Raw genomic sequence first — 19,468 nt, forward strand, 5'->3', positions numbered from 1 at the left:
TGTAGGAATGGGGTCTAAAAGACACGTTGATGGTTTGGAGGAAGTAATTATTGAAGTTAACTCAGAAAGATTAATTGGAGAAAAAGAGTCTAACTTAACATCAATGGTACTAAGAGTAGCTGTAGATAATATTACATCTGTGGGATGATTATTGGTAATTTTTTCTCTAATGATAAAAATTTTATTTGTGAAGAAGTTCATGAAGTCATCACTAGTTAACGTTAAAGGGATGGTTGGCTCAAAAGAGCTCTGACTTTTTGTCAGCCTGGCTACAGTGCTGAAGAGAAACCTGGGGTTGTTCTTATTTTCTTCAATCAGTGATGAGTAGTAAGCTGTTCTGGCTTTCCGGAGGGCTTTCTTATAAAGCAACAAACTATTTCTCCAGGCTAAATGATGATCCTCTAAATTTGTGACACGCCATTTCCTCTCCAGATTACGAGTCATCTGCTTTAGGGTACGTGTTTGAGAATTATACCACGGGGTCAGGTACTTCTGATTAGAGACCTTAGTTTTCACTGGAGCTACAGTATCCAGAGTCGTACGTAATGAGGAGGTGAAATTATTAACAAGATAATCGACCTCTGTTGGGGTAGCGTTCAGATAGCTGCTCTGCTCTGAGTTGGTACAGGGCATTGACGATGATAACAGTGGCTGGATTATATTCTTAAACTTAGTTACAGCGCTTTCAGAAAGACATCTACTTTGATAAAGTCCACTCTCCACTGCTGCGTAATCAATTATTGTAAATGTAAATGTTATCAAGAAATGATCAGACAGGAGAGGGTTTTCAGGAAACACTGTTAAATGTTCAGTTTCTATGCCATATGTTAAAACAAGATCTAGAGTGTGATTAAAGTGGTGGGTGGGTTCTGTTACATTTTGAGAGAAACCAATTGAGTCTAACAACAGATTAAATGCCATGTTGAGGCTGTCATTTTTAGCATCAACATGGATGTTAAAATCACCCACAATAATTATTTTATCTGAGCTCAGAACTAAATTAGATATAAAGTCTGAGAAATCAGACAGAAACTCTGTGTAAGGCCCAGGTGGACGATAGATGATAACAAGTAAGACTGGTTTCTGAGTTTCACAGCTGGGGTGGACAATGCTAAGCATCAGGCTTTCAAATGAATTAAAAATCTGTCTTGGTCTTTCATTAATTAATAGACTGGTGTGAAAAATTGCTGCCACACTGCCCCCTCGACCTGTGCTTCGAGATTTCTGGTAGTTAGAATGACTCGGGGGTGTTGATTCATTTAAACTAACATAATCATCCTGCTGCAACCAGGTTTCTGTAAGGCAGAGTAAATCAATTTGTTGATCAATTATTAAGTCATGTACTAACAGAGACTTGGAGGAGAGAGACCTAATATTTAATAATCCACATTTCACTGTTTTACTCTTTGGTTCAGATGTGGATACTGTATTGTTCTTTCTTTGTAAATGTTTAAGTTGTTTGTTGCTGGTTTTTAGTTTGTTTTTTGTCTTTTTGGAAGCAGACACAGTCTCTATGGAGATGGGTTTTTGGGGGGGGTAGCAGGAGGAGAGAAGCTGCAGAGAGGCATGTAAGACTGCAACTTTTTAAAGAGTCCATTATCATCCAAATTCATGCACCAAAACTACTCTCTTGGAGAGCTGGTAAACAAGTTCATGATGCAGACTATTTTCCACTGAATCTATTTGCAACAGGGCTTATAGGTTATAGTAGTGACCTTCACACTCTTCCTCTGAGGGCATCAATTTTTAAATCCAATTTCTGGTGGCCCAAAGCATAATTTAGGTCTACAAGGCTATTGTCTAGGCATGTCAAGGCAAATTCACTCCATTATTAACCCACACCTTTGATGGGCTTTGAAACAAATTACCGAAATCTTTTGGGAAAACACCATCTTATTTGTTGGACCCGCACAGAAGCAGAATAGAGGAGATGCAAAAAAAAAACAAAACGGAGTAGAGTGAGGGACTTGTCATGGTGTTTTAGTGAGGCGGTGTCAGGTCACGTAGAAGAAGACAAGAAAGGAAAAGAGACAGGAGACAAATGACGAATTGGTAGAAAAGAGGAGTCAAAAAGGGCAATTGGGGTGACGTGAAGAGCCAGGAGAGAAGGAGTGGAGATGAAAGGTAAGAAGGTGAGGTAGAGAGGAGACAAAAGCATAGGTGCAGAATCAGGGACAAGGAGTGGGGAGATGAGAGTTGACAGGAGAAGAGAGGTGGAAAGAAGAATAAGAGGAATGGAGGGGGAGACACAGGAAGATAAAGCCATCAGAGGGGCTCAAGGGGGAGGAAAGAGCTTGTAGCCAGAAAGAGATGGACACCAAGCGGGGCTGAGAGAGACAGAAAAGGACAGACGGAGGAAGACGTGTAAAAACTAAATTCATATGACAGTTGCTGCCTGTACATAAAGCCAAATATGATCATGAGAGCAGTGCAATTTAACAAAGGCAAGCAAAGCAAGAGTCGCTGGTTTCTTTGACTTGGGTCATGTGCAGCAGGTTCACCGTGGAATTAAAATGTGTGTGGAGCTGTGAAATTAATTTCATTATAGGAAGATTATTCAGAGACGTAAACACCATACGCCGACTAAATCTGTCCATCTGAGTTCTGCCAATCTGTGCAGTGTGCAGACTATATGGAGGCATTAATTTTTAGAGTTGCTGTCGTTTTTTTCATAGTGTCTCAAAATCGGGACAGACTGCAGGACTCTTATATAGTAGCTGGAGAAAAAGCCAGCCAATGAGACATACATTTGCCATTTTGTGAGGGCAGTTTGTGAATTTCTGAAAGTTGACAAGGGAAAAGTAATTCAGTCAAGATAAGATATTAAGATAAATCTTCCTCTGCTGTGCATGTAAACAGCTTAATCAAATTACTCTTAGAATCAAAGTAAGGTCTATAATTAGATTAGTGTATGATAATTAGATTATAGTGTTTATGCAAACAAAGTCACGTTATACACATTCACGCAGGATTAAGAAACACTCAAAATAGGTCATTTCCTCTCCAGGGCTCAGAGGCATCTTCAACTTTCACACTTTGTTATGCAGATCATGACAGATCCAAATGTTGAAGTTTTTTTGTCTGTTTGGATTTATTTTATTATTTATAACAAGCATTTTACAGCTATGCTAAAAAGTAATGGAGACGTAATGGACTGATTTAACAACACATATAACATATATATGTCACGGTTGACGCTGGCCAACCATGGGGATGTGAGGAAAAGGAGGACCCAGGCGCAGACAATAACAATAAATCCTCAGTGCGTTCCCGACTCCCGTGACGTGTCCTCTTCCCAGTGCTAGTGTTCCTTGTCTCCGCTCCTCAGTGTCTGAGCACCCCGCGCTCGCTGCCCTCTCGTCTTCACGCTTCTCCTGGGGAAATAACAAAGAGGCAGCCGTAAGACACACACAATGCGGCAGACTAACCGTACTGACTGGCCGAGAGACTAACGTGAAGTCACGCAATGATCCAGCGTCGGAGAGAGCTCAACCACACTTTCAAGTAGCTCCTCCGACGAAGCTTGATCAGCTACAGGTGTGTGATGGTCTTCGGGTGTGGCCAACCACCTGGCAGGGCCACACCCACCAGGCCTGAAGGTGCCTATAAACAGGTGCTCTCAGAAACACCGGCATCCACACACACACATAAACACACATATACCTGCAAGCAGGGAGAACGAGGGACAGTACACCAAAAACACACATGTCCATAATTGCTCAGAGACCCTGGGTCGCACAGACCCAGGGTCCCTGACAATATACGTGCTGGGTTGTACTCCCTTTGACCTCAGAATGTCATTAGTTCTTCGTGTCATATATTCAAAAATGTACTGGAAAAGTTATTCAGAGATTTTGGTCTATTTTGACATGATAACGTCACACAGTTGCTGCGGATTTGTCAGCTGCTCATCCGTGATGTGAATCCCCCGTTCCACCACATCCCAAACGTACTCTGTTGGATTGAGATCTAGTGACTGTGGAGGCCATTTGAGTGCACTCACTGTCATGTTCAAGAAATACGTTTGAGATGATTTGAGCGTGATCCATGCTGTAATGTTATTCATGCCAAATTCTGACCGTGGTAGCTGAAATTGAGACTTAAAAGACCACTCAGCGTTCTTCCAGCTTTACTGAGCTTTTATGAACTGTAGCTTCAGTTTCCTGGTTTGAACTGAGAGGAGTAGCAGCTGGTGTGGTCTTCTGCTGCTATAGGCCATCTAATTAAAGGTTAGGGTTTTGATTGCCCATTCATCAATACTCTTCCGGCTACCTTGGTTGTAACGAGTGATTATTTGTGTTGTTTTGTCAGTTGCTTCATATGTACCTCAGAGAAATGCAGCTGCTGTCCTCTGACTTCAACAACCAACATTCAAAATCACTTAAACCCCCTTTCTGCCCAATTTGAACCTCAGCAGGTCATCGTGACAATTTCTACATGCCAGGATCTGCTGCGAATGGTTTATCAGTTATTCGTGTTAATGAACAGTTGAAATGGTGTACCTAAAAAAAGTGGCTGGTGAGTGTATTTTTTATATGCAATTGAAGGCGTTGTGCTTCATGATAGGTATTAGGTCATAGCAGAAAATTACACAGGGAAAAATTGCATGCAGCATCAGTAGAGCTTCTAGAGAACTGACAATACTGAAATACAGCATCAAGCACACAGCTACACTAATCCCATATACCATCCACAGGAGCAACACAAGGTCACATCATATTTGCTGGCCATTAGTTCCTGCTGCCTGGGTTTATAAACCACCACCACTGGCACAAACTGTACTTTGGGATTCAGGTACTGTTTTACTCACAGAGTTGAGGGAGATTCACTGCTCATATTGCCTGATTAACTAATTGCCACCCACATGGATTACCTACGGTTTGGCACATTTCTCTGTCCATTGGCTGTCTAATATATTTCTTAAGATTGCTTGGTACAAGTTTTCGTTTTTTTCCAGTCATCCTTCAGGTATTGCCTATGGCTGGCAGATATTTTAAAATACACTTTTCTGGAGAAACAGATGAACCCTTCTGATGTTCTTGGTTACTTTTTCATTCAGTTTTTAATATTAAAATATAACAAATGCACAAAATAGAGTGCCGTGTTTAATTTTTTTTAATGCATCTAGCTTCATCTGCCTTTGGTAACTCTAGCAAAGGAAAGGCTAACAGGCTTGCAGCTCGCCCTTGTCCTTGAGCGCAGCTTCATTTGCACCATGAAATGAGAAATGAAGTTAATATTAAAAATTGGTCGGACATTAATTACAACAAACATGCGTCATCAGAGCAGGGACAGTTTTTTGTTTTTGTTGTTTTTTTCCAGCAATACTAGCCGGCGAACGCCTGACATTTACCATTTCCACAGCAAGTAACCTTTTCAGGTATTGTGAAGCCAAACCCAAGGGAGCAGACCAGAGGTCGAGGACCACTAGAGCGTGATGTATGACTGGGCCAGGACACTGCAAATTAATTCTATCATAAATACTTTTTAATTCTACCATCATCAGCACAGTCTGCCAGTCTGTGCTGATGAGAACATATTTATGTCCTTACTTGATTGTGCTTGTTTTTAATTGGCATAACATAAAACCCATCTGCTTAATAATAGCTGTGATTTTTTGGGGCATGGCCACGAGACATCTGTCCTGTTATGCTGTCAGACTATTTGACTCTTTTGGTTTGCAGGAGTTGGGATCCTATATCAATTAGGCTTCTTTCAGTGCTTTGAGGTCTTTGTTGAGGTTTTCTAGATGCTCTTGAGTAGTTTCTGTGGTGTTTCAAGACATTATGTGGAAGATTGTTACTGTGGAGAGGTGTGATTAGCCCACAGTAATGCTTCATTTTGTAGTTTGCAGTCAAAAACCATCCAGATGAATGTCATTTCAAGAAACATTAGCGATACGATCAGTGTTATTCATTGCTGTAGCTTGGCGTGTGCGTCTGGAAGTGCCGTGCGCTGGATAGTCAGCAGCTGAATAGCCACTAGTAGTTTCAGAGCTAAAATTATAATAAGATAATGACACCAACTCCTTGTCTCTGTCCCCCTTTTTCTCATTGTGTGTCTCTGCTCTGATTACTGTGGTGTCCTGCAGGCTACACACACACACACACACACAGAGTTTGAAAAGAGGCAGCAGCCCAAGATTGCAGTGGCCTCTGGGAAAAGTCTGGGCTTAAAGAAAGGAGGGAACACACAAAATGACACAAACTCTGGCGAGAACAAGAGGAAGAAAAGAGATGAGGGACAGAAGAGCAGAGGGTAGAAGGAGGGGGATGATAAAGAAATTAATTTTATTTAATTTAATGGGTATTCCGGGCTTTTCATCCATTTCCTCGTTGTCCTTTTAAAATGCCTGGTGGATTCGGTTTTTAAGTTGTAGATACAAGGGCTACATATCCAACAGGGTAAGACAAACAGAGGGGGAAATAGATGAAGTGATCATGTTTTTTTTTTTTTAAAAAAACGGCAGACGGCAGTTACACAGAACAAAAAACAACAAAAACCCCCAAATCTTTGATAAGACTCCTCACTCATTTTATTTGGGGTAGGACTGTGTTTGATTTTGTGTTTTAAACCACATCAACAAACAAAAGACGCTACCTAGATTTGCAGCCTGCTCACCCTGCCAACACAGGCATAAATTACCCGGCAGATGGTATAAACTATTTTACACCCTGCGCCTTACTCTAAACAAATCTCAGCTGTTTGTGCCAACAAAGATATCATTGTTTACGTAAGATTATATGTAGTTAGCAGTCAGGTGGTTATTAACTGTTATAAGTGGCTCTGTCAGTCACTTAATATAATTATTTACATAATTTTGAGAAGTACAAAGACATTTGTTTGTGTATTTAGGGGTACTTTTGAGGTGCAGTACATGACGGAAGCGTGTCGACACATGGATACCGGCTCTATATTTGAAAATTTTATAGTCATTAATCTGTTATTACACCACTTTCGGGAAGGCTTTTCACAAGATTTATGAGCCTGGCTGCAAGAAAGTGCTGCTGCTGCTTTTGAGTGCTGACACGTGGCTTGTCATCGATGTTCCGGTTTATCCAAAATGGGTTTGATGGCGCTAAGGTCGAGGCTTTTACTCAGCTCCAAAGGGTTAGTGACTGAAGTGGCTCACCTAAATTGGTGCCACAAATTTGGAGCATAATAATTACATGCTGCTGTATTAAAATCCTCTTTCAGGAGATAAGGGGCATAAACCAAGCAATGAAACCATCCTCAAAAGTGTTCTCAACAAGTGATTTTATCACTTTAACACTCTCGCAGTTTAGCTCCTACTTGCTAAATGGATAAATAATTAAACTAACAGTGGATTTTGCAATATGGTGCAGAGCCACCCACTCTCTGTTTTTTTTTTCCAGCCCTCCACTCTTTACTTGAACGAGCCAATTTAACAAACACCTTGCTGCTCCGTGAAGTGGGGAGCAAGGAGGAGGAGAAAAATTTAGATGAGATAAAGGAAAGGGAGGGAGAGACAGAGCAGGGTCCTGTTGTGAACACTGATTACTCTCTGCCCACTTGAAAGTGATGGAGAGCGACACAGCAGGCGTGCTCGCGCAAGCACCAACCCCTACACACCCACACACGCGCATGCACAGAAGCATAAATACACAATGTATATGAACAATCTTGTGCACAACGAGAACTTCTCTGCGTCTGCGCGCTGATTTATGATGACTTCGCCAAAATCGCATCCATCCCCAAATTTCTGCATCATACCCAGAAAGCTCATATGTATTTGAGATTCCGTGTGTCCTAATTGGGGGAGCCTGTTGAGACGGCTAGTCTGATTAAGTAGCACTCCCCTTCTATCTGATCAATAATCACACTCACATGGGTACAAGCACATATATTATTAATGGAAACACAATCTGTAACTTAAATGGCCAATGATCTTTCAATGTGTGTTAGTTACATCACACATTAAGGTGCCTATATATATATATAAAACTCAATTCTGTCCCAGAGTAGCTGAAATAAACCCTACAGTGAAAGGTTCCATTAATTAAGGATTAATTTTATTTAAATCTATTAAAATCTTGTCTCCATATTAAACTTTATGTGTCAGTACAGTACATCACAACAGGTAGCAACAAAGTAGCTCAATTTAACAGTGTATTTGAAAGAAAATGAATAAAAGAAAGGTCTTAGGATTAAATTCTTATGATTGAGCATGGGAAATATGTGCAAATGAAAACAATGTTGCTTTATTTTGCACTTCACACTTTTTTGGGTAGTTTGAAAACAGGTTCACTTGGTGTAGATTATGCAATTTCCAAAATGAACTTCTGAAGTGCAGAAGTATCCCACTCTTTATTTGATTAAAGTGTGTGTTTAACACGTCAGAAAAAATAAGTATTTTATATTATTTATAATCTTAGTAACAAATAAGTATTTGTTGTATTTGTATTTTTTTATTTGTTTTCTACTTTATTCTACATTATCCTTATAATCTGCTCTACATAAATTATTTTTTTTTCATTTGTGATTACCTTTAAATGTGAAGATGAATCATTTTAAATCTAACATCATTCATTAGTGAGCCTGTGGGTTCCTTCTCCCTCTCCTCCCTTCTTCTATTGTTCTCGCTGTCTCCCTCTTTCTTCCACTCCCTCTCTCTGACTCACTGTCTTTCTGTCTTTCGGCCATCGATCTTAGCCTCTTTCCGCCCTCTTTCCACCCAGTGCTTCTTTATTTCCTCCCTCTCTTTCATTGCCATACTGTGAGTGGAATAGCTGGTTGGTGTTTTTGTTGAGGAAGGAGGCACAGAGGATGGATGGGACGATGCTAGACCCTGAGATGTAGAGAGGGAGAGATGCTCTTTTGGTCTTGTGTATTTAATCAATTATGTTCTCTCGCTCCCTCTGGCAACTCTCCACTTGATATTTTCTCTCTTGCAGACGCACACACACACACACACTCAAAACTGCGTAAGCGGTCACATACTGACTTTTACTATCCCCGTATATTTTTTTCTTTTTAAAAATTTGTACCTACAGTGATTAGAGCTCAAACATAAACATGTGTCCTATTTTTTTTAGTATGCCTACTTGGCAAGATAGATCACTTTTAAAATCAAATATAGTTAGTGCCATATTTTTTGGGTTACATAGTTTTGCTACCACAGTGGATTTTAAATTATACAATCAGTATATCATTGACATTTAGAGTTTTAGCTCTATTTCAAGGTTTTTTAACAAACATTTTGCATTATATTATTATGAATTACAGCTAGTTTTATGCATAGTCCTCAATTTTCAGAGGTTTTCAGAGCGCTTTCATGGCTGGGTGAACCCTGTTGCCTTGGGATTTCACAACAAATGAAGCAGTCTTAATATCTGAAGTTGATTCAAAGTGTTGACACTGTTTTTTTTGTAGCTGTATTTAATATAATACCTAACCAAGTTAAAACACTCTTGAGAAGGTAGGCATGTCATAATCCTTCACCTGCTCCAACAGAAAAAGTCAGTTCTTGTATTTGTGTCAGTGTTGATGGTATACTTGCACATAAACCACAGCATTAGACACTGATGGATATGGAGTGTCCAAGCGGACATGTAAAAAACTCTTTGAAAAGTACATGTTTAAAAAAATTAAGTTCAAATATATTTTTTTTCATGCCTAAAGATGAATAAAAATACTTAAGAAATAAAATCCTGATTGAGGTTGTCGTAATTCATGAAAGGGTTAACTGTGATTTACAACGAGGTGCAATCCACTCATTACGCTCAAGAACATGATTAGAATTTACTGGAAGACGTGTAAAAATAGCTTGCACACTTAAACACACCAAAGAAATTTTGGACAGATGAAACATAGATTAACTTCTATTAGACTGATGGACAGAAAAACATATAGAGAAGCACCGAAAGAGCTCATGATCTGAAACATAACTGGCAGTCATGACAGAGGAGATTTCATGGTATGGGAATCTATGCTTACCTGTGGACTAATGATGTGACTGCTGATAGAAGTAGCAGGGTGCAGGGTTATACTCCGTAAAGACAGCAGTTAACAGTGCAAATGGATAAGGACCCCAACAACAGTATACTGCCAAAGCAACCTACACTCTAAGTTTATCAATGTAAATGAGATATCAACAAATTATTTTTATGTTATACGTTAAAACACGTTATTGCTTACACAGAAATGTCATGCATGAATAAAATACTACTAGCAGGCAGAAGGAGTAATTCTTTTAAGTTACCAATTTTCTTTCACAGAAGACCTGATTTTAGAGGAGAAATAAGGGACTATCTCACACTAACTCTTTGAGTTTAACATCCAGTGTTTGGAAACATTTGTCACAGTAATCTGCGTTCTGACCTTTATACAATAGTGAGTGTGCAGGTTTAGACTTCTTTAACTGTGTTTCTATATGTCTGTTTCATAAATGAAAAGATTTGGTGATGCCTTTTGATCTTTATGCAACTTAAAATGTTATCACACTACTACTCTTATGCTTTTGAAAATGGCAGTAGACCTTTGTAACAAGCCTGTATTTATCCTTTGGATTTTACTCCCACATCACTGTCAAATCACTGACTGGGATACCCTGTCGGACCGCGATATTTAAAGAAGATGGTCTGTAATAACTCAGGGCTGCTCTGAAGTACTTTTATAGCAGATATCTTGGGAGAACACTTAATAGTCACAGACATAATCCATCTCGATAGATGAATGGTTTAATAATGCATTACAAATTGTCCACATGGGGAAGATCAGATCAGCTAGCTCCTCAGCTGACGTGTTTCATATATTTATTTATTCATGTATTAGGCTTTTGCTACAAGCTATGTCTTAACCTTTAATTATGCATGTAAGTAGTTGGTGAGCACACATGGTCGTTTTTCATTTTTCACATACAGTCATGCTCGGGACCTATGGAGCAGCAGTAATGCATCTCAAAAGCACTGGTAGGAGGAGGTGCTTCCTGCTGTTGTGGGGATACAATGACCTTTTTAAGATCCCATTCACTGCTGCAGAAAGAGTTTTTCTAATTATGGCTTAATCTCAGCTTGCAGTTGTTAAGTGACTCTTGAGCATTTGATTAAATGGTTTAATGTCACACACATGGGCTTGCTCTAATTCAATTCCTGTTTTAATATGAAACAATGAGAATACACACACTGTGCTATGATGTCATGGGAACAAGAGACTGAAAAGCTGTAAACAGCTGTAAACATGAAGAGGACACATAGAGGAGTGTGAAGAGTTCTCATGGCCAAATAACCATATTTATTTAATAAATAATAACTAATAATACATACAAGTATTATTGCTGTAATGCTTTCAATAATATTAACGCACCAACCACTATTAGGGTACAAGGTTTAAAGAAGAATTACTGATTAACAAAAAGTCCCAATTTATGCTACAGCACATAGGTATCCTCCTCTGGTTTTATGGATAAAAGCTAAAGAAGTCTCATAGTGCATAATTCCACTACAAGATACCATGTCAGGCACCAAAAGTAAGGTTTTGTCTGTAAAATTTAACCCAAGCAACACGTCCTTCCCAAAACCTAACTAAGATAACCTACACCATTCAGATTAAAAGACAAAACTCTCCTGAGGATCAGGGATATTAGTTGCCACCAATCTTACCACTGCTTAACTGATACTTTATATCTATTTCTAGAAACCTTAATATATGCATATATTAAGGTATATTAAGGTGCCAGCACAACTATTTAATAAGGTGGTAACAACCTACTAAGGGCATGTCTGTATGTCTTGTCAGAGATGCTGAAAGGATACCACGAGTAACCATTAGTTGCAGTGGCGGCTCTTAGAGAAGTCGATGTACACACCTCACAAATCTTTGCAGGTGACTAGGATGCATGAACAGTTGCAGAAAAGAATCAAAAGCATGAGATATGCGATTCAGCAAGTGTAAAACAGATGCATCCAAGCAAAGTCCTCACATGCATAGTTTAAATAACGTGCAGTAGTAGCAGGAGTTACTTTTCCCTGAAGTGAAGTCCATTTAGCTGACGACATATTAAACATTACTGTCTAAATGTGCTACTAAATGTAAAGTGAGGTTGCATTCAAAAGAAAAAAAAAAAAAAAAAAATCCATCTACCCACACGATTACACAGGGCCTGGAGACTATCCCACCCCTCAGAGGTTACAGTCTGAACAGGCTGCTTTTAACTTACTCCAAGTGGGTTTAACCTTTAGCTGCTCTTCTAGTCATCTAAGGCCAGACTAAATCAGGGATGTGTGGATCAGAGCTATGTAAGGGTCACACCACATGTTGATGATGAAATCTAAAGACGAGTCGTGGGTTTTGTGATGGTTTTGACTTTTCAGTGAAAGGACTGGGACCACTGTTAACAACCTCCTCAGCTCTGTTACTGTATCGTTGTGCCAGCATGCATGAAAATATGGTACTTCACATGTGGCTTTGTAGACCACTTTTTTGTGTGTATGTGACTAATAGCCGACATCATGGAATCCTACTGATCTAGGGCACAAGGTGACCCTCTCTTTGTTAACAGACACACACACACGCACGCACACACACACACACAAACAGATACACCTTGTAAAACACCTGCTCAGCACTCTTGTGTTCCACTTTTTACCACTGTTATTAGAGTGTATTGGCACTGGATAATAGTGCATACAATATAATGCTCCTATCCATGCCGTGCGTGTGTGTGTTGACATTAATGGAGTGCGTCGGTTTCCAGAAGGGGACAAGTGAACATGAGAGAGGACGGTCCACTTCTCTTTCAAGACCATTTGTGTGTGTGTGTGTGTGTGTGTGTGTGTATACCTGTGTCTTAAATCTAACAGCCAAGGTGATAGTACTAAAAATATCTCAAAAAATGAAAATGCAGTGAAAGAAAGACAGCACCTGTTGCTTGACACTACAAGATGAAGGCGCCATAAATCAAAGAACTGGTGCATCAAAGGGGGTTAATTGCCAACAGAGATTTTATTTGAGGTTTAGATATTTAAAGCCATACAGAAGCAAGGCTGTTTTATTCTGAACTGCAAAAGCATTCAGTTCCTCTAATGCAGTAGTGACCTAACACACTTCACTTTGCCAACCACAAGAGCCTTCTTCACCTTCTCAACCAATTAAGTGGTCTTATTCTCACCACTTGATGAAAGTGTTGCAAATTGGGTCCCATCTGGTAGCGCTATGTACCCCGAAAGGCTTGATTCAGCTTGCTTAAATGCAAAAAAGCTAATATTTTTAAAAGTGGTTCATTGAAGTCTGACATTTGACGATCTGAATTTGCATATACTATGAGTCAGTTAGGTAGACTGTATATAAATCTTAGGAGGGAAAAAAGACAAATAATTGCCATCATTATAGCAATCATTGTGCAGATAATGTGAACCAGTACAATAGCAACAACTACCAACTTCAGTTTCAGGAAGTTCTGTGATGACTGACTTTTTGAATTACATTCTCACCCTTCATTTATATTTTGCTAAAAAAAATCGGAAACAGGTGCAATCATTTAATAAAATCTGTACATGCATAGATGGAAACAAAGTGTATTAGGCAAAAACAACATTTGTACCATTCTAACAAGTCTGTACTTGCTTTGCTTGCTTCTACACAGCCTGAACCCAACTGTTTAAGTTTTCTTACTATTTCTTTAAGCCTTATGAATAAACCTTCAGGCTTCTTGAAGGATGTTCCAAGCTCTTCTTTGGATGACCTTATTCCATTCTTTGTCACTGCTTCAATAATGTTGAGGTTCAAACTCTGCGGAGGCTGGTCCATAACTGATAGCATTTCCATTGTGAGTTTCTTCTAACCAGGCATGCTTTTGCTTCACTGACAGTGTGTTTGGGAAGCTGTTGCCAATCAGACACTTTCAAGATATCGCAGGGCGGGATCAAAATCTGATCTATTCATAATTTCATCTATTTTGGCAAGATCGCCAACACCACTGTTTGAAATGCAGCCCCAAACCATGGCAGAGCCTTCATCGTCTTTTACAGATGGCTGTAGACACTCACTGTTGCCTCACTGACTTCATTGTACATACGGATGACAGTTTAAAACGAAAACTTTAAATTTGGATTGATCACTCCATGAGCCACTTAACTCTGTTGTCTTTGTACATTTTTATACATTTTATACATATTGAATGAACGAAATGAGAACACATGGCGTGTTTTTGAACAGGCTGCTGTTAACGTAGTGCAAAAAAAATCATATAAATTGTATATTGCTTTCTTTAAGCTTGAATGATGAATAATTTATAGGCCAGTGTTAAGATGGCTTAACAGGCAACATGAAATATTCTTCTGAAAATGGTCAGCTACAAGAACTGAACTGAAAATGAGTGAAAAAGCAGCCAGTGTCCAAAGAAAGAAAAGACCTTCAGAAAGTCTGGAGAATTATTGCTCAGGACCACTTATGCAAGAAAATACAAGAACGTCTGCATCCTTGGAAGCAAAATATAAAAAATTAGGGGTGATTCAAGACTTTCATACATTCTATCCACCAGCTACCTCCTGGGAATTAAACAGTGAACAGTTAATTAAGAGCGAGTGAGGTACCCTTAAAATTCTGCAAGAGACTGTGTGTAATTCATTCTGCATCATTACACTCACCATAGGCTTTGTTCTCACTTAATCCAAGACAACAGCAACACATACACGACCTTTATAAACACTGAATTAATTTTAAAATAGTCGTGATCCTGTGGAAGTGCAGTCTAAAGCACTGTTCCTTCGGTCATTAGCTAATCGTTAATTTACTAAAAATGTTTAGTTTTCTAAATTGTTTTGTGAAGGTTTTACAGCCTTCTGAAACTATCATCAGTCTGGTTTTGGATCAGCTTTGGGTGTGCAGCAGTGTTTATTTGGAGATCAGAGCTCCATCCTCTCAGTTGAGATTTTCTATTTTGGAGCTGACTGGCCATCCAGCTTCCATTCACTGCAATTGAAGTTGCAGGCTGCATGTATTTTCTGTTCCCTTAATTATTAAGGGAACAGAAAATATAATAATAGTATAATATTAAGGCTTAATATTATACTGGAAACACAATATTTGGAGTGAAATGCCTCATATTATCGCATTCAACCACTCACAATATAACCACATCTTAAAAGCTTTATTCTTAAGGAAAACGATCTTTCTTTAAGAAAATGAGAAGTTGTAAAGCTTTGATGTAGAGTGCCATTTCCAATAATGTGTCATCCGCCCAAGTTTATTGTGTTTAAACTCATTGAATAGCAACATAACGCTACATTTCCACTAATTGTTGTAATCGGTATCAGATAAATGCAGCAAATATATGCGTGCATTTACAGAAAAAGAAAAGGAAAGAAAGCTGGTGGAAGCAGTAATCTATTTGTGTTATTGGACTAAACAGAAATCACAGTGATCTCTGTGTCTCAGGTATGCTCTGTTTCCAGATTTTTCCAGGGGACTGTAGACAATTACAGGTTATTTCAGATGAGCGAGTATAAAGCTCACTAAGTCCAGCATCAAGCTGATCTGATCTTCTGCATAAGCTGTGTTTGGTGTTAGTGCCGGGAGAATGGGGAGGAGAAGGGCTGTGTTTTCAAATCCACTCCAACAGTGGACTAGACTTGGCAAATATTAGGTTTCGTACCCTACAGCTGTGGCCAGACATTTGTCCTTTTCTTAAAGCCAAGCACTGGTATTACAGTTATACTGCAGCAAAATATGGGGGCAGAAAGCTAAACCAGGTGAAGCATGGTGTTTAACCTATAGCAGGCGTGGTTCAGGTGATAAAGTGGGTTTTCCACTGACCGCAGGCTTACAGGTTTGATCCTAGTCAACTCCTGTGTAGAGTGCATGCACTGCTAAGCACGTGTCTGCACTTCTTCCCTAAAAAAAAATGACCATTTAAATTTCAGTCATTCTGTGTATTATAGGATTAGGTGAAGGCTAAGGTATTATAAATGTGTCTTTGTATGGATCCATGTTTTATTTCATTAAGCATTTTCATTCTGTCTTCCTTTTCATAGGTTGTCAGGCACTAACGTCCCTTCTCCTATCGTCAGCAACAAAAACTGGCTTCGGCTGCATTTCGTGACTGATGGCAACCACCGTTACCGTGGATTCAGCGCACATTATCAAGGTAAGACGGGTGAAATCTGATTATCTTCACGGAGATGATTATTTAAATGCACGCTTGCACGCACACACGCACGCACATGGAGATACAGTATATGCACAGCGTGTTCATTTCTGAAAAATGAAATGGGATGTACAGTGTGTGCATATCTCTGCCTTTAATAACAGCTATTTTCAAAGTTCTGATTTGGCCTCTTTTGCCTTTTTTTGGCATTTTTGTGTTTGTGTTTCTCTCTGACAGTTGGTCCCCATCATCCCTCCCTCAGATTCCCTCTAATTACGTTTGTTGACTCCAAACGTCTCGCCTTTTCTCTGTTACATTTTCTCTCACTGTCTCAATCTTACTGCCTTTCTCTCACTCGTCCCTGTATAGCTTGCTCTTTTCTGTTTTTTTCCCCTCTTGGGTAACTATTCAAGTTAAGTGCACAGCTAGATTTCTTTGACACAAAAACCATAACTGGTGGAAAACACTTGGAAATTCATTTGGCATAGTCCATGTCCCCCAACAGTGATAATGAGAGTCGAATGTGTGGAACAACTGCACACATAGGTTGGAGGAGATAGTGTTTTTTCTTTTCTTTTTCTAAGTTTAAAATTGCTTTCTTTACTTTCCAGCCTTCTGTTGTAGTCTTGGATTGCCTCTACTACTTTTACAAAAACAAATAAGTGTTTTTGTGCATTCAAATTGCTAGTCCATTTTCAAAAGTGTCCATTCGACATCAAAAGATACACAGACTTTGTTTTTTTTTTTTTGTGTACATGTGGCACAATTACAAAACAGTACTTGTTTCAGTTTGGTTTCAATTTAATAATAATGCATTTCAACCATAATGTTGAGAAACGTAATTATATTTTGTGATATTTACATATTTTATTCTATTTACATGTTTTATATGCAAAGTTCAACTACTTTAAGCTAATCGCACGGTGGCATTATAGTTTGTCCGTACGTCATTGCCCTGATCTGAGTGGACAGCCAGCACATGCATAAATCTTGGTCATGCTTGACACTGGATTATTACTGACAAACTGCCTACTCGCGTCTTTCCTCAGCACAAGTTGAGAACAAGCCCCCAAACTACCAAGCACACTCAGGCAAGGAAAGAGAAGGTGTACGCCTAACCAAAATGCCAGCTCTCAGGAGTAGCGCTTGCTCCGTATACTAACTGGATCATGTTTGTAGAGTTTGTTTGTCGAGGAGAAACTGTGTTTACGATCATGCCGCGAGAAGTAACAAAAAAAAAATCAGCATGTGTCTGAAATGACACACTCGTACGCACTCAGTGACACAATGCGAATGTGTCTGCCTCCCTCCCCTCCCACTATTTTTGTCACCGTTTTTCCACAGTCAACTGTGTTGTTTTCAGACACACTGATAAACACAGCGGTTTCTCCGAACAGCAGCCCCGGTGACCTTCTGAATGCTTTTGAACGAGTATTTGTCTGTCTTTGGATAATGTAGAGTTTGTTCTGCTCTCCCTGTGCACGCTTCCTGGCATGACGTTTAGCAAAGTGTTTGGAGAGTGGCATAAGCCAGCCCAGTGTAGCACTCTTGATTAAAAGATTGTAATGTAACATTAATCAAATCAGCTCAAAGCAGGATTAATATAAAATAGATGCATGTCTGTGCATACAGGTGGCTGCTGAATGGATTTTACTGTGTTTTCTTCAAAATTAATGTAGGATCGTAATTCATTTTAGCTTTTAATGCCAAGGGATTGAATAATTTACTACTTTACTTTTGGACATTAAATCTAAGAAAACAAATGTTTTTAAATTTCTGACAACCGCATGAATTTTGTAGTGCAGTGATTCCCAAAGTGTGGGATGTGTGGGAGTGTAACAGTACTGCAGCTGTGTCGCAGTAATTAAGTAAGTAGTTCAGTTTGAAATTACTCACATCTATTTTAAGTGACATATTTGTATACATTATTTATTTATATAAAAAATGTAGTAACATTTATAATAGGTGGTTATTTTGTTACTACACATTACTATTGCTCATTATGAAGTTATTATTACATAACTAGCCATTTCTAGCCAACAGCTTGTGTTGTTTGTGTTTGTTTTAATGCAATTTTCAAAGAAAATCCATCACGTTCTCTTATGTTTTGATTAGAGTGAAGATTTAATTTAGGATTGAGTGGGCCCCATGGGAGTTTCTGGTTTTTAAGGGGACTGCAGCACCTTTGACTTGAAGGGAATGGCTGATGTAGTGTATTGGTCACTTGCAAGATTTGCAAGACCCAACTAACAGCTGGCCAACTAAACCGAGTAAAGTGAAACTGAATTTTCAATTAATCCGCAATCTGTGGGTATGATGAGCTCATTAAGCTGCATATGACCCCAGATGATACTTTACTGCAAATGTGGCTTGTACTTGAGTTTTAAAATGATTAATACTGTGGGACAGAGGTGAGGGCATGTTTGTGATTTTGTACAAACTGTGGGTCATCGTGGTTATCCCCCGACCCCCCACCCCCCATGGTTAAATGCCAAAAAGAGAAAAGACGATGGTATATTTAAACAGACATTAAGATTTAACTAAAAATTCTTAAATTAGAAAAGTATTGTATAACAAGGTATTAAATAGAGTAAGTACAAGTGATTATCACCCCTTTCTTGACTCTGTAAAACATCTCTTTTGCCACGTTTCTTCCTGAATCTTCTCTTCTCTTTCCGTTCTTATCCATCAGTTTTCTTTTCATATTACTTGACTGACTGATTGACAACCTGACCACTCCACTTGAGATTTACCTATAATTGGTTTAATTGATCCTAATTAGTTGAAAAGGTTAATCAACATGTTAATGAGGGGTGTCAGTGTGATAAGTGAGTTGATTAATTAGTGGACTTTTTAACAAGATTATGATTGATTGGCTACTCTCTGTCAGCTGCCAGTCATACCCATTACTTTGTTGCTTCTAACATATTAGCAGAAGGACGGGTTGGGTGGCTGAAACCGTTAAGTCACCTAAAGTCACGCAATGTTCCTAAAGTACTGGCAGATTTACTTCACAGGCTGTCTACATGAGGCTTTTCTTTCTTTGAAATAGAGCATAGTATTTCTCCATGTAGAAAGAAATGATAAAGCATTGATCATATTATTTACTTTGTATATTAATTTATTTTGCTGGCCTAGAAAATGAAGATAGGCCAATATTGAGAATGCAACATTGCCAAAGGCAACGATTGGCAATGCTACAATAGTGATGACCTCCAGTTGGATTATAGTCTTGTGGAAGCACTTGTAAAAATATTTATGTATATCACTGCAATAATTGATTGTAGATTATTTGATTCAGCAATTTTGTTTTGTTTCTTGTATAGTATAGTTTTTTTTCCTGTTTTTTCCTGCATTTATTTT

The 19,468-nt window shown here is 38.9% G+C and overlaps 1 protein-coding gene across 3 annotated transcripts in view; it reads left to right on the forward strand.

The window, feature by feature from the left end:
- Window positions 1–19,468, forward strand: part of csmd3b (CUB and Sushi multiple domains 3b) — a 370,269-nt gene that overhangs the window by 207,995 nt on the left and 142,806 nt on the right. For all 3 annotated transcript variants that reach the window (XM_006787920.3, XM_006787921.3, XM_035906501.2), the window contains exon 6: window positions 15,993–16,105. In XM_006787920.3, coding sequence (XP_006787983.1) covers window positions 15,993–16,105 — 113 coding nt within the window. The remainder of the gene's footprint in view (window positions 1–15,992; window positions 16,106–19,468) is intronic.

Source organism: Neolamprologus brichardi, chromosome 22 (genome assembly GCF_056152115.1).
Source record: "Neolamprologus brichardi isolate AB-2024 chromosome 22, ASM5615211v1, whole genome shotgun sequence".
NCBI classification, from domain to species: domain Eukaryota; kingdom Metazoa; phylum Chordata; class Actinopteri; order Cichliformes; family Cichlidae; genus Neolamprologus; species Neolamprologus brichardi.